General features: G+C 34.8%; 2 protein-coding genes and 1 pseudogene across 3 annotated transcripts; all 3 read left to right on the forward strand.

Annotated features, from left to right (window-relative positions):
* Positions 1-6,243, forward strand: part of LOC107611740 — a 15,671-nt pseudogene extending 9,428 nt beyond the window's left edge.
* Positions 6,281-12,552, forward strand: LOC107612771 (CBS domain-containing protein CBSCBSPB3; the record flags this gene model as incomplete). Of its 2 annotated transcripts, none has more annotated exon segments than XM_016314509.1 (14): positions 6,281-6,358; positions 6,453-6,621; positions 7,232-7,364; positions 8,577-8,747; positions 9,396-9,474; positions 9,579-9,692; positions 9,901-9,967; positions 10,181-10,286; positions 10,361-10,419; positions 11,023-11,129; positions 11,207-11,337; positions 11,496-11,575; positions 11,661-11,750; positions 11,840-12,552. In XM_016314509.1, coding segments are annotated over 14 exon segments (1,582 nt in total), but the record flags the coding sequence as incomplete, so codon positions are not given.
* On the forward strand, positions 12,927-15,334 carry LOC110262389 (CBS domain-containing protein CBSCBSPB3-like). The gene is made up of 7 exons (XM_021110112.1): positions 12,927-13,055; positions 13,140-13,198; positions 13,802-13,908; positions 13,986-14,116; positions 14,275-14,354; positions 14,440-14,529; positions 14,619-15,334. Exons 1-7 carry the CDS (start codon positions 12,953-12,955, stop codon positions 14,814-14,816), a joined length of 768 nt encoding a protein of 255 aa, XP_020965771.1. The 5' UTR covers positions 12,927-12,952; the 3' UTR covers positions 14,817-15,334.

The following is a 15,636-nucleotide window of genomic DNA, read 5'->3' on the forward strand; positions in this document are numbered from 1 at the left end:
CTCCTCCACCGCCTCCAGAAAATCCGAGAACGGCGGAACCTCCTCCAAACCTCCGTCTCCACCTCCGCCGTCCGCCGCAATCGATACTGTTCCATCATATATCGTTTTCGCATTATTATTATTTTTATTTGGAAACGTTTTTAATTCAATTATTTATTTATTATTTATGAGGGGATGGTGGAGAAAGGACGGTTAAGAAGTTGCGGTTGTCGAAGGCGCTGACGATTCCCGATGGGACAACTGTCTACGACGCCTGCCGGAGAATGGCAGCCCGCCGCGTTAACGCCGTCTTGCTCACTGATTCCAATGCTCTCCTCTCCGGAATTCTCACTGACAAGGTTTGGAGTTAGTTTTACTTCTTACCAAATCAATTCTAGAAGGTAGAATCCAAAGATAATGAAGTTATAGTTATGTGTGATTGGTTCTGCTTTTGTAGGTTTGAATTTATGTAGAATTAATTGATTTTGATTTGAATTAATAGGGTAGTTCCTTTAAAAGTGATCGGACACAAGGTAAAGTTATATAAATAAATAAATAAATCACTTCTCGGAAGATTGAATTTAAAGACTAAATCAGTTCTGGCAATGTAACTGGACATGCATAGTGAAAAAACAATTCTACCCACCCCAAACATGTTTCCAACTTATTTATTTGTAAGGCTTTTTAAGGTATCGAGTGGCTGAGTGAAAGCTTATATATATATATATATGTATTAAAGCAGCCTGCCACACAAGCATCTTATGTAAACAAAGGGTGTAATGTGACAGCTTAACCTGATAATTGCATCAATGGTTGATACCACACCACAGTTTGAACCTTTGACGTCGGAGACAACTCAATAGTTGCTCCAATGCTTTTCTCCATATATATTAGATTGACAAAGTTAAGTTTTTTTTCTTATATTATTTTTTGTATGTGATTTGCAAAGCTTGTTTATGCTGTGGATAGGATGTGGCTAGTAGAGTTATTGCGGAGGGGCTGGTGCCAGAGCAAACACCGGTCTCCAAAGTTATGACACGCACTCCTATATTTGTCACTTCTGATACACTCGCCATCGAAGCTCTTCAGAAGATGGTCCAAGGTTAGTGTCTTATAGTTTCTTTATCCTTAGTATTGGGCATTAGACAATGGTTTAAAGTTCCAGAGGAAGTTGCTAGAAATTAGAAAATGCTACTGATGCCTACCACAATTTCTGTTACTGGCTTAGCTGCTGACATTCAAAGCCATATTTAAGTTTCCAAAACTAGGATAATCTTTGTGGTGGTTTTGACTTTTTGCTGTTCCTAGAATGAATTAGTTTCTTATAGACCTTTAGATTCATCATGGTAATTGTATATTATCAATTGCAATTAAGTCTCTACCTTTTATGGAACACTTTGAGGTACACCACTCTTATGGCCATTTGATTTTGTCTCAGAAGTAAGAACTAACTCAACTAAGTATAAATTTTGTTACTGTTTACTGAGGATATAATCAATCTTTATGGTTTTGGAATTTGGTTGTTCATTAAGTGTGATATTTCTGACATGGGAGTACAAAAAATATACACCCTAGGATATGGACTATATGAATGAGAATGACTATCTAGTATCTAGTATTTATTATCCTTTGCACTATTATTTGCATCAATATTTTGGTTGCTATTTGACAATAATTGTACACAAGAAAAGGGTTTCATATGTTAGCTTTGACAATGACTGTAGACAATTAGATATAATGTTTTTGTTATTACTTATTAACATATTCCAAAGTCAGTCAGGTTCCATTTGCTAGTGTAGTGTTGCTTAGTCAAAAGAAGTTGTTTCAGATGTTAGGTTGGTATGAGTTATGCTTTTTAAATGTGAGCATAGTTGCTTTCTTTGTTACATCTTTTAGGAGCCATGTCTAAAGTGTCTAGTAGGAGCAATAATAAACAGGTAAGACGTGATGATCCATTGTAGTGGCATATCTAAGCCATTGAATTGGATGATAGCTTATTGCATTCAAACTGATAACATTTCATAAAATTTGCTGACATGGATTGAAAAATTGATTAACTATTTTTTCCATTTGGCAATTCTTGCTGTCACTTAAATTAATCAAATTTCTGTCCTAAAGTCATGTGGTCTAGTCCTTCCTGCTCCTCGTAAGTCGTATCGTGGATCTCAGTATGTTTTCTTACTATTTGTGTATCCTTGATTTTGATGATCATGCAGTATATGAGTAAGGATTTCATTAGTTTCTCACATCTTGTTTGCTGGAGTCATGATATGCAAAGCAATCTGTTGAGGGAGATATAAATTGATTTCTCAAACTGAATAGGTAAATTCAGGCACCTGCCTGTTGTGGAAAATGGTGAAGTCATTGCCATGCTGGATATCACCAAATGTCCATATCTAAGATGGAGAAGACAGCTCAACAAGAGAGTGCTATTGCAGCTGCAGTTGAGGGGGTGGAGTTGCAAAGGGGTAGTAATGGATCTGGTTGGTAACTATACATACATCTTTTAATACTAGTTGTATATGAATTCTTCGATTCATTTTGCTTGCTGCAATGTATTCCCTTGGGTTTTTTTTGGTGAGTTTGGAGTTGGAGGAGGAAGAAAATGGAGGACTTGTAGTATAAAATTTACGCTACAAGCCTTCCCTTCTCCACTTCACTTAATGTTTATAGGAGAACTGCCACCGTTGAATTTGTAGTTGTATTGTTGATCTTTTTTTTTTTTTGAATATGGAATTTATCTTTCTGATTTACTAGTTAGATGATTTGATTATTTAGAACTGTTTGCTGTTTTCTTTATTATGTTTAGCAAGTTCTCTCTCTCAAGATGTACTTCCTCATTCCCCACTATTTTTTTCCAAGTAAAATATATTTTCGACATTTACAACTCAATCATCAACTTTAACCATTGATTATGTTTATATAAATATTTTTTTTCCTGCCTCAAAATTTGTTTCATTGGTTATCACTTATCATGGTTTTTGAAATTTGATTTTTTCTTTGTTAGTTCTACTTCCTAATCTCAATTTTACGCTTCCTGTAGTGATTTCAAAAGCGTTGAATGTTCTCTTTCTATCTCTTTTTCTATAATAATGGTAACTTTCTGTTTCAATTATCATCATTTTTTCAGCTGCAAGTGCTTTCATTGAAACATTGAGGGAGCGCATGTTTTAAGCCTTCCTTGTCAACTATAGTTGGTGAAAATTCAAAGTAATCTCCGCATCATTGTTCTTTGTGCTTTTACAGATTTCTAAGAAATGTTTATTTGCTCACATATAATAGTCTTACAACATTCTGTAGCATTGTGTTTCCAGGGTTGCTATTGTATCATCATCAGATCCTGTCCAAGTAGCTGCAAAAAAGATGCGGGAATTGCGTGTCAATTCAGCTGTAATTGCAAATGAAACCAAGCTTCAAGGGATACTTACGTAAGATCCTTTTTTAAGGATTTGTTCTCCTTGAATGAGATACAAGAAATGGATTTAGATTTTTTTTTTTGCATAATAGTAGCTTTATTGTCCTTCCATATATTAGAACTGGATTTTTGACTTCTTTGAATTTAGTTATTTAGCTTTTTACATGATGATCTATTTCTTATCTTTTCATAACAATATATTGTTCTGTAAATATCACATACAGTTCCAAGGACATCCTTATGCGTGTTGTGGCTCAAAATCTTGCTCCTGACACCACTCCAGTAGAAAAGGTTGTTCTGTTTTCTTTGGGTTTAAAGTAACTAACTAACTATACTGAAAGTTCTGTCACAAAAAAAAAAAACTATAATAAAAGTGGTTAATTCTAAGATACTATTTCCTCAAGCTGATGGGTACACATTGCTCGGGGAGCTGCTTTGCTTTTCTTCATTATTCCCTTCGTCACTTATTTTTTGTTAGGTAATGACTTCAAACCCTGAACATGCATCATTAGAGACAACAATTCTTGATGCACTCCATATGATGCATGATGGGAAGTTCTTACATCTTCCAGTGGTGGACAAAGGTAAATTTGCTTTTTCAAATGCATACATAATCTCTCTACTCTTTTTCTGGCATTGAGTATTATGTTTTTTGCAGACGGCAACATTGCTGCTTGTTTGGATGTTTTGCAAATAACAACTGCTGCAATTTCTCTGGTAAATTTTAGGTTTTAAATACTCGTAAAATGTTGAATAATGGACTACTCTGTTATCAAGCATCAATTTTAACTCCTTAGCTTTTAACTTTTGAAGAAATTTTTTTCTACCCTCTACTTGGATGGCATATCTTGTAACTTTTCCCGCTGAAAGGATTATTCTGGAATTTGTCTTAAATTCTTCAAATTTTGTCTTTCTTTTTTGTTCCTAATTAAATGATAAAAGTTGTCTGCATATATTATCCAACTGTGTTTTCCGTAGTCACTGAATTTGATTGAAGGAATTGAAGTATTGATAAAGTATTTGTGCCTTCTAGATGCAATGATATTCATGTATATGATTGTTTCCATCTATATCTGGACTATTGCTGAATGTTAGCTGTTACCCTTCCCCGAATGATCAGAATATTGCTGCAAGTTAGCTTTTCATTATTCTTCGTGCATATTTTCTTGATAATTCTTTTTGCAACTGTTGGCTATGTACTTACCTGACATACAGTGAATATTGCTTATTAAGCTTTGTATACACCTTTGTATCTAAATTTGCTATTATCGTGCAGATTGTGGTGTCTTGTTATTAAGCTATTTATATGTAATTTGTAGGTTGAAAGTAGCTCTGGAACTGTTAATGATGTGGCAAACTCAATTATGCAAAAATTTTGGGACTCAGCTTTAGCGCTAGAGCCACCAGATGATTATGACACTCAGAGGTACTTTGGTTGTAGCTATTTTACTTCAGTATACAATTTTTTTTGGCCATTTAACAAGCATTTATGTTTGGTCGCAGTGAAGCTTCCGGGATAATGAATTCAGATGGAGCAGATACTGCGAAGTCTACATACCAATCTGTAGGTCATGGAAATTCGTTTATTTTTAAATTTGAGGATCCTAATGGTCGAGTGCATCGAGTCACCTGTGGTGAGTGACATCTTGGAAAAGCATTGCTTGTACATCATTTGTCTTATCGAAAATTAGCCTTCAGCTTCTTGTGGATAAACGTTAATGTTGTAATTTTTCTTTCCTACCTATTCTTTTATTCTTGGAAAAACTTTGTATCACCTCTCCCTTTTCTGTAGGAGCAGAAAATCTAGATGAACTTGTATCTGCTATCATGGAAAGGGTCAGTAATAATGACAGATCACGCCCCGTAATTTTGGTATGTCTTCTTCTAGTTCAGTTCTCTTCCTTTTGATTGTAAGCTCATGTATTCATTATGTTGCCCCTTTTTTCTTTCCTTCTAGTATGATGATGATGAAGGTGATAAAATTGTTATTGCAAACGATAGTGATCTCGTATCTGCTGTCAGCTATGCTCGATCTGCAGGACTGAAGGTGAAGATTCTGCTTTTACAAGCTATTGTCTCGGTTTCCATGGTTTAATTCTTATTTGGTGTATGCATTTAAGCATCTTTATATTTCAGGCCTTGAAGTTGGATTTGGAGTTTACAGATTCAGCTAAACCCGTGACACCAGAGTCTGCAATAGCCATGACCACAACCACAGCTACAAGACGGAAAACAGGTGGTGGCATGTTGTCCATTCGCTCGAGTATTTTTGCAGGTGCTGTTGTTCTAACGAGCATTGGCGTGGTGGCTTACTTGAAGCGCTCAAATCAGTGATTTCTTCACCAGTTGGAAAACACAACAGGCAGTAAAAATCATACTGGATAAACTCCTTAGCTTTATTGTCACTTAAATCTTCATTCATTGCAGCAAGGTGATGTGAAAGTTCTCCTCTATATTTTGTAGTTGTTTTAGCCAATGCTTGTGAGGGTTGTTTGGTTTTGCATATATTTTTAAGAGATATGTTACGTGTACGTATTAAGTGTCAGACATTGTGTCGACTCATTTCTCGTAGATGGGATGTGAGACGGCACGACGTTTAACACGTAATACGTTACATGGAACACTTTTCTATTTCTGACTCCAATGTAATTGTTAGTTACCTGTTACCACTTCTGCTTGCAAGTGAAAATATGTAAAAGATAAAACCGTGGCATGAATACTCAAATGTCATAGTATTCAACACTTGCAATTCCTGAAATATGTGAACTAACATCATTGAGGATTATAATTATCCTCCAAGTTTTGTGATCGGTGTATTACCATGTAATGTAGGCAGAGTTTTTCGTTCATTTTTTTTTCTCCAGTTATAGAATATGCAATGGTAGACTCCTCCTCCACCGCCTCCAGAAAATCCGAGAACGGCGGAACCTCCTCCAAACCTCCGTCTCCACCTCCGCCGCAACCGTACGTCGATACTGTTCCATCATATATCGTTTTCGCATTATTATTATTTTTATTTGGAAACGTTTTTAATTCAATTATTTATTTATGATAATAGGGGGGATGGTGGAGAAAGGACGGTTAAGAAGTTGCGGTTGTCGAAGGCGCTGACGATTCCCGATGGGACAACTGTCTACGACGCCTGCCGGAGAATGGCAGCCCGCCGCGTTAACGCCGTCTTGCTCACTGATTCCAATGCTCTCCTCTCCGGAATTCTCACTGACAAGGTTTGGAGTTAGTTTTACTTCTTACCAAATCAATTCTAGAAGGTAGAATCCAAAGATAATGAAGTTATAGTTATGTGTGATTGGTTCTGCTTTTGTAGGTTTGAATTTATGTAGAATTAATTGATTTTGATTTGAATTAATAGGGTAGTTCCTTTAAAAGTGATCGGACACAAGGTAAAGTTATATAAATAAATAAATAAATCACTTCTCGGAAGATTGAATTTAAAGACTAAATCAGTTCTGGCAATGTAACTGGACATGCATAGTGAAAAAACAATTCTACCCACCCCAAACATGTTTCCAACTTATTTATTTGTAAGGCTTTTTAAGGTATCGAGTGGCTGAGTGAAAGCTTATATATATATATATATGTATTAAAGCAGCCTGCCACACAAGCATCTTATGTAAACAAAGGGTGTAATGTGACAGCTTAACCTGATAATTGCATCAATGGTTGATACCACACCACAGTTTGAACCTTTGACGTCGGAGACAACTCAATAGTTGCTCCAATGCTTTTCTCCATATATATTAGATTGACAAAGTTAAGTTTTTTTTCTTATATTATTTTTTGTATGTGATTTGCAAAGCTTGTTTATGCTGTGGATAGGATGTGGCTAGTAGAGTTATTGCGGAGGGGCTGGTGCCAGAGCAAACACCGGTCTCCAAAGTTATGACACGCACTCCTATATTTGTCACTTCTGATACACTCGCCATCGAAGCTCTTCAGAAGATGGTCCAAGGTTAGTGTCTTATAGTTTCTTTATCCTTAGTATTGGGCATTAGACAATGGTTTAAAGTTCCAGAGGAAGTTGCTAGAAATTAGAAAATGCTACTGATGCCTACCACAATTTCTGTTACTGGCTTAGCTGCTGACATTCAAAGCCATATTTAAGTTTCCAAAACTAGGATAATCTTTGTGGTGGTTTTGACTTTTTGCTGTTCCTAGAATGAATTAGTTTCTTATAGACCTTTAGATTCATCATGGTAATCGTATATTATCAATTGTAATTAAGTCTCTACCTTTTATGGAACACTTTGAGGTACAAGACTCTTATGGCCATTTGATTTTGTCTCAGAAGTAAGAACTAAGTATAAATTTTGTTACTGTTTACTGAGGATATAATCAATCTTTATGGTTTTGGAATTTGGTTGTTCATTAAGTGTGATATTTCTGACATGGGAGTACAAAAAATATACACCCTAGGATATGAACTATATGAATGAGAATGACTATCTAGTATCTAGTATCTATTATCCTTTGCACTATTATTTGCATCTATATTTTGGTTGCTATTTGACAATAATTGTACACAAGAAAAGGGTTTCATATGTTAGCTTTGACAATGACTGTAGACAACTAGATATAATGTATTTGTTATTACTTATTAACATATTCCAGAGTCAGTCCGGTTCCATTTGCTAGTGTAGTGTTGCTTGGTCAAAAGAAGTTGTTTCAGATGTTTGGTTGGTAAGAGGGTATGCTTTTTAAATGTGAGCATAGTTGTTTTCTTTGTTACATCTTTTAGGAGCCATGTCTGAAGTGTCTAGTAGGAGCAATAGTAAATAGGTAAGACGTGATGATCCATTGCAGTGGCATATCTAAGTCATTGAATTGGATGATAGCTTATTGCCTTCAAACTGATAACATTTCATAAAATTTGCAGACATGGATTGAAAAATTGATTAACTATTTTTTCCATTTGGCAATTCTTGCTGTCACTTAAATTAATCAAATTTCTGTCCTAAAGTCATGTGGTCTAGTCCTTCCTGCTCCTCGTAAGTCGTATCGTGGATCTCAGTATGTTTTCTTACTATTTGTGTACCCTTGATTTTGATAATCATGTAGTATATGAGTAAGGATTTCATTAGTTTCTCACATCTTGTTTGCTGGAGTCATGACATGCAAAGCAATCTGTTGAGGGAGATATAAATTGATTTCTCAAACTGAATAGGTAAATTCAGGCACTTGCCTGTTGTGGAAAATGGTGAAGTCATTGCCATGCTGGATATCACCAAATGTCTATACGATGCCATATCTAGGATGGAGAAGGCAGCTCAGCAAGGGAGTGCCATTGCAGCTGCAGTTGAGGGGGTGGAGTTGCAAAGGGGTAGTAATGGATCTGGTTGGTAACTATACATACATCTTTTAATACTAGTTGTATATGAATTCTTCGATTCATTTTGCTTGCTGCAATGTATTCCCTTGGGTTTTTTTTGGTGAGTTTGGAGTTGGAGGAGGAAGAAAATGGAGGACTTGTAGTATAAAATTTACACTACAAGCCTTCCCTTCTCCACTTCCCTTAATGTTTATAGGAGAACTGCCACAGTTGAATTCGTAGTTGTACTGTTGATTTTTTTTTTTTTGAATATGGAATTTATCTTTCTGGTTTACTAGTTAGATGATTTGATTATTTCGAACTGTTTGCTGTTTTCTTTTCTATTTATGTTTAGCAAGTTATCTCTCTCAAGATGTACTTCCTCATTCCCCACTATTTTTTTCCAAGTAAAATATATTTTGAACATTTACAATTCAATCATCAACTTTAACCATTGATTATATTTATATAAAAATTTTTTTCCTGCCTCAAAATTTGTTTCATTGGTTATCACTTATCATGGTTTTTGAAATTTGATTTTTTCTTTGTTAGTTCTACTTCCTAATCTCAATTTTACGCTTCCTGTAGTGATTTCAAAAGCGTTGAATGTTCTCTTTCTATCTCTTTTTCTATAATAATGGTAACTTTCTGTTTCAATTATCATCATTTTTTCAGCTGCAAGTGCTTTCATAGAAACATTGAGGGAGCGCATGTTTAAGCCTTCCTTGTCAACTATAGTTGGTGAAAATTCAAAGTAATCTCCGCATCATTGTTCTTTGTGCTTTTACAGATTTCTAAAAAACGTTGATTTGCTCACATATAATAGTCTTACAACATTCTGTAGCATTGTGTTTCCAGGGTTGCTATTGTATCATCATCAGATCCTGTCCAAGTAGCTGCAAAAAAGATGCGGGAGTTGCGTGTCAATTCAGCTGTGATTGCAAATGAAACCAAGCTTCAAGGGATACTTACGTAAGATCCTTTTTTAAGGATTTGTTCTCCTTGAATGAGATACAAGAAATGGATTTAGATTTTTTTTTTTGCATAATAGTAGCTTTATTGTCCTTCCATATATTAGAACTGGATTTTTGACTTCTTTGTATTTAGGTATTTAGCTTTTTGCATAATGATCTATATCTTATCTTTTCATAATATATTGTTCTGTAAATATCACATACAGTTCCAAGGACATCCTTATGCGTGTTGTGGCTCAAAATCTTGCTCCTGACACCACTCCAGTAGAAAAGGTTGTTCTGTTTTCTTTGGGTTTAAAGTAACTATACTGAAAATTGCATAATGTCTTATCTTTTCATAATATATTGTTCTGTAAATATCACATACAGTTCCAAGGACATCCTTATGCGTGTTGTGGCTCAAAATCTTGCTCCTGACACCACTCCAGTAGAAAAGGTTGTTCTGTTTTCTTTGGTCTTTGGGTTTAGTCACTTATTTTTTGTTAGGTAATGACTTCAAACCCTGAACATGCATCATTAGAGACAACAATCAACAATTCTCTCCATATGATGCATGATGGGAAGTTCTTACATCTTCCAGTGGTGGACAAAGGTAAATTTGCTTTTTCAAATGCATACATCATACATATACTCTTTTTCTGGCATTGAGTATTATGTTTTTTGCAGACGGCAACATTGCTGCTTGTTTGGATGTTTTGCAAATAACAACTGCTGCAATTTCTCTGGTAAATTTTAGGTTTTAAATACTCGTAAAATGTTGAATAATGGACTACTCTGTTATCAAGCATCAATTTTAACTCCTTAGCTTTTAACTTTTGAAGAAATTTTTTTCTACCCTCTACTTGGATGGCATATCTTATAATTTTTCCCGCTGAAAGGATTATTCTGGAATTTGTCTTAAATTCTTCAAATTTTGTCTTTCTTTTTTTGTTCCTAATTAAATGATAAAAGTTGTCTACATATATTATCCAACTGTGTTTTCCGTAGTCATTGAATTTGATTGAAGGAATTGAAGTATTGATAAAGTATTTGTGCCTTCTAGATGCAATGGTATTCATGTATATGATTGTTTCCATCTATATTTGGACTATTGCTGAATGTTAGCTGTTACCCTTCCCCGAATGATCAGAATATTGCTGCAAGTTAGCTTTTCATTATTCTTCGTGCATATTTTCTTGATAATTCTTTTTGCAACTGTTGGCTATGTACTTACCTGACATACAGTGAATATTGCTTATTAAGCTTTGTATACACCTTTGTATCTAAATTTGCTATTATCGTGCAGATTGTGGTGTCTTGTTATTAAGCTATTTATATGTAATTTGTAGGTTGAAAGTAGCTCTGGAACTGTTAATGATGTGGCAAACTCAATTATGCAAAAATTTTGGGACTCAGCTTTAGCGCTAGAGCCACCAGATGATTATGACACTCAGAGGTACTTTGGTTGTAGCTATTTTACTTCAGTATACAATTTTTTTTGGCCATTTAACAAGCATTTATGTTTGGTCGCAGTGAAGCTTCCGGGATAATGAATTCAGATGGAGCAGATACTGCGAAGTCTACATACCAATCTGTAGGTCATGGAAATTCGTTTATTTTTAAATTTGAGGATCCTAATGGTCGAGTGCATCGAGTCACCTGTGGTGAGTGACATCTTGGAAAAGCATTGCTTGTACATCATTTGTCTTATCGAAAATTAGCCTTCAGCTTCTTGTGGATAAACGTTAATGTTGTAATTTTTCTTTCCTACCTATTCTTTTATTCTTGGAAAAACTTTGTATCACCTCTCCCTTTTCTGTAGGAGCAGAAAATCTAGATGAACTTGTATCTGCTATCATGGAAAGGGTCAGTAATAATGACAGATCACGCCCCGTAATTTTGGTATGTCTTCTTCTAGTTCAGTTCTCTTCCTTTTGATTGTAAGCTCATGTATTCATTATGTTGCCCCTTTTTTCTTTCCTTCTAGTATGATGATGATGAAGGTGATAAAATTGTTATTGCAAACGATAGTGATCTCGTATCTGCTGTCAGCTATGCTCGATCTGCAGGACTGAAGGTGAAGATTCTGCTTTTACAAGCTATTGTCTCGGTTTCCATGGTTTAATTCTTATTTGGTGTATGCATTTAAGCATCTTTATATTTCAGGCCTTGAAGTTGGATTTGGAGTTTACAGATTCAGCTAAACCCGTGACACCAGAGTCTGCAATAGCCATGACCACAACCACAGCTACAAGACGGAAAACAGGTGGTGGCATGTTGTCCATTCGCTCGAGTATTTTTGCAGGTGCTGTTGTTCTAACGAGCATTGGCGTGGTGGCTTACTTGAAGCGCTCAAATCAGTGATTTCTTCACCAGTTGGAAAACACAACAGGCAGTAAAAATCATACTGGATAAACTCCTTAGCTTTATTGTCACTTAAATCTTCATTCATTGCAGCAAGGTGATGTGAAAGTTCTCCTCTATATTTTGTAGTTGTTTTAGCCAATGCTTGTGAGGGTTGTTTGGTTTTGCATATATTTTTAAGAGATATGTTACGTGTACGTATTAAGTGTCAGACATTGTGTCGACTCATTTCTCGTAGATGGGATGTGAGACGGCACGACGTTTAACACGTAATACGTTACATGGAACACTTTTCTATTTCTGACTCCAATGTAATTGTTAGTTACCTGTTACCACTTCTGCTTGCAAGTGAAAATATGTAAAAGATAAAACCGTGGCATGAATACTCAAATGTCATAGTATTCAACACTTGCAATTCCTGAAATATGTGAACTAACATCATTGAGGATTATAATTATCCTCCAAGTTTTGTGATCGGTGTATTACCATGTAATGTAGGCAGAGTTTTTCGTTCATTTTTTTTTCTCCAGTTATAGAATATGCAATGGTAGATCTTAAAAAAAAGTAGCTTGCACACACTAAGTATAAATAAATCTTTTTTATTTATCAAATGAAGTGCTTCTGTCCAAAAAACTATATCAAATGAGGTCTTAATTTTTTTATTTATTTTTATGACACAATTCTAAAAAGAAGAATGTAAGAGGGTCATCAAAATTTATTGTTTTTGACTATGAGTTAATTATTAATATTTTAAAATATAGAATAAAATATATTATTGAATTATTAAATTAAAACTAAAAAAATTAGACTAAAATAATTATTTTGATGAACAAGTGGGTACACATTGCTCGGTATTAGGAGCTGATTTGCTTTTCTTCTTCATTATTCCCTTTGTCACTTATTTTTTATTAGGTAATGACTTCAAACCCTGAACATGCATCATTAGAGACAACAATTCTTGATGCACTCCATATGATGCATGATGGGAAGTTCTTACATCTTCCAGTGGTGGACAAAGGTAAATTTGCTTTTTCAAATGCATACATAATCTCTCTACTCTTTTTCCTTTTTTTTGGCATCGAGTATTATTTGTTTTTTGCAGACGGCAACATTGCTGCTTGTTTGGATGTTTTGCAAATAACAACTGCTGCAATTTCTCTGGTAAATTTTATGTTTTAAATACTCGTAAAATGTTGAATAATGGACTACTCTGTTATCAAGCATCAATTTTAACTCCTTAGCTTTTAACTTTTGAAGAAAATTTTTTCTACCCTCTACTTGGATGGCATATCTTATAATTTTTCCCGCTGAAAGGATTATTCTGGAGTTTGTCTTAAATTCTTCAAATTTTGTCTTTCTTTTTTTGTTCCTAATTAAATGATAAAAGTTGTCTACATATATTATCCAACTGTGTTTTCCGTAGTCATTGAATTTGATTGAAGGAATTGAAGTATTGATAAAGTATTTGTGCCTTCTAGATGCAATGGTATTCATGTATATGATTGTTTCCATCTATATTTGGACTATTGCTGAATGTTAGCTGTTACCCTTCCCCGAACGATCAGAATATTGCTGCAAGTTAGCTTTTCATTATTCTTCTTGCATATTTTCTTGATAATTCTTTTTGGAACTGTTGGCTATGTACTTACCTGACATACAGTGAATATTGTTTATTAAGCTTTGTATACACCTTTGTATCTAAATTTGCTATTATCATGCAGATTGTGGTGTCTTGTTACTAAGCTATTTATATGTAATTTGTAGGTTGAAAGTAGCTCTGGAACTGTAAATGATATGGCAAACTCAATTATGCAAAAATTTTGGGACTCAGCTTTAGCGCTAGAGCCACCAGATGATTATGACACTCAGAGGTACTTTGGTTGTAGCTATTTTACTTCAGTATACAATTTTTTTTGGCCATTTAACAAGCATTTATGTTTGGTCGCAGTGAAGTTTCCGGGATAATGAATTCAGATGGAGCAGATACTGCAAAGTCTACATACCAAACTGTAGGTCATGGAAATTCATTTACTTTTAAATTTGAGGATCCTAATGGTCGAGTGCATCGAGTCACCTGTGGTGAGTGACATCTTGGAAAAGCATTGCTAGTACATCATTTGTCTTATCGAAAATTAGCCTTCAGCTTCTTGTGGATAAACGTTAATGTTGTAATTTTTCTTTCCTACCTATTCTTTTATTCTTGGAAAAACTTTGTATCACCTCTCCCTTTTCTGTAGGAGCGGAAAATCTAGATGAGCTTGTATCTGCTATCATGGAAAGGGTCAGTAATAATGACAGATCACGCCCCGTAATTTTGGTATGTCTTCTTCTAGTTCAGGTCTCTTCCTTTTGATTGTAAGCTCATGTATTTATTATGTTGCTTGTTTTTTCTTTCCTTCTAGTATGATGACGATGAAGGTGATAAAATTGTTATTGCAAACGATAGTGATCTCGTTTCTGCTGTCAGCTATGCTCGATCTGCAGGACTGAAGGTGAAGATTATGCTTTTACAAGCTATTGTCTCGGTTTCCATGGTTTAATTCTTATTTGGTGTATGCATTTAAGCATCTTTATATTTCAGGCCTTGAAGTTGGATTTGGAGTTTACAGATTCAGCTAAACCCGTGACACCACAGTCTGCAATAGCCATGACCACAACCACAGCTACGAGACGGAAAACAGAAGGCGGCATGTTGTCCATTCGCTCGAGTATTTTTGCAGGTGCTGTTGTTCTAACGAGCATTGGCGTGGTGGCTTACTTGAAGCGCTCAAATCAGTGATTTCTTCACCAGTTGGAAAACACAACAGGCAGTAAAAATCATACTGTATAAACTCCTTAGCTTTATTGTCACTTAAATCTTCATTCATTGCAGCAAGGTGATGTGAAAGTTCTCCTTTACTATATTTTGTAGTTGTTTTAGCCAATGTCTTGTGAGGGTTGTTTGGTTTTGCATATATTTTTAAGAGATATGTTACGTGTACGTATTAAGTGTCAGACATTGTGTCGACTCATTTCTCGTAGATGGGATGTGAGACGGCACGACGTTTAACACGTAATACGTTACATGGAACACTTTTCTATTTCTGACTCCAATGTAATTGTTAGTTACCTGTTACCACTTCTGCTTGCAAGTGAAAATATGTAAAGATAAAACCGTGGCATGAATACTCAAATGTCATAGTATTCAACACTTGCAATTCCTGAAATATGTGAACTAACATCATTGAGGATTATAATTATCCTCCAAGTTTTGTGATCGGTGTATTACCATGTAATGTAGGCAGAGTTTTTCGTTCATTTTTTTTCTCCAGTTATAGAATATGCAATGGTAGATCTTAAAAAAAAGTAGCTTGCACACACTAAGTATAAATAAATCTTTTTTATTTATCAAATGAAGTGCTTCTGTCCAAAAAACTATATCAAATGAGGTCTTAATTTTTTTATTTATTTTTATGACACAATTCTAAAAAGAAGAATGTAAGAGGGTCATCAAAATTTATTGTTTTTGACTATGAGTTAATTATTAATATTTTAAAATATAGAATAAAATATATTATTGAATTATTAAATTAAAACTAAAAAAATTAGACTAAAATAAT

Source organism: Arachis ipaensis, chromosome B08 (genome assembly GCF_000816755.2).
Source record: "Arachis ipaensis cultivar K30076 chromosome B08, Araip1.1, whole genome shotgun sequence".
In the NCBI taxonomy this organism is placed as follows: Eukaryota; Viridiplantae; Streptophyta; class Magnoliopsida; order Fabales; family Fabaceae; genus Arachis; species Arachis ipaensis.

Bases quoted from the DNA above. Each gene is read 5' to 3' on its own strand.
- LOC110262389 (XM_021110112.1), top strand. From the start codon at position 12,953: ATGACTTCAAACCCTGAACATGCATCATTAGAGACAACAATTCTTGAT. The intron at 13,056-13,139 runs GTAAATTTGCTT...TGTTTTTTGCAG, and splicing joins TCTTCCAGTGGTGGACAAAG to ACGGCAACATTGCTGCTTGT. The intron at 13,909-13,985 runs GTACTTTGGTTG...GTTTGGTCGCAG, and splicing joins GATGATTATGACACTCAGAG to TGAAGTTTCCGGGATAATGA.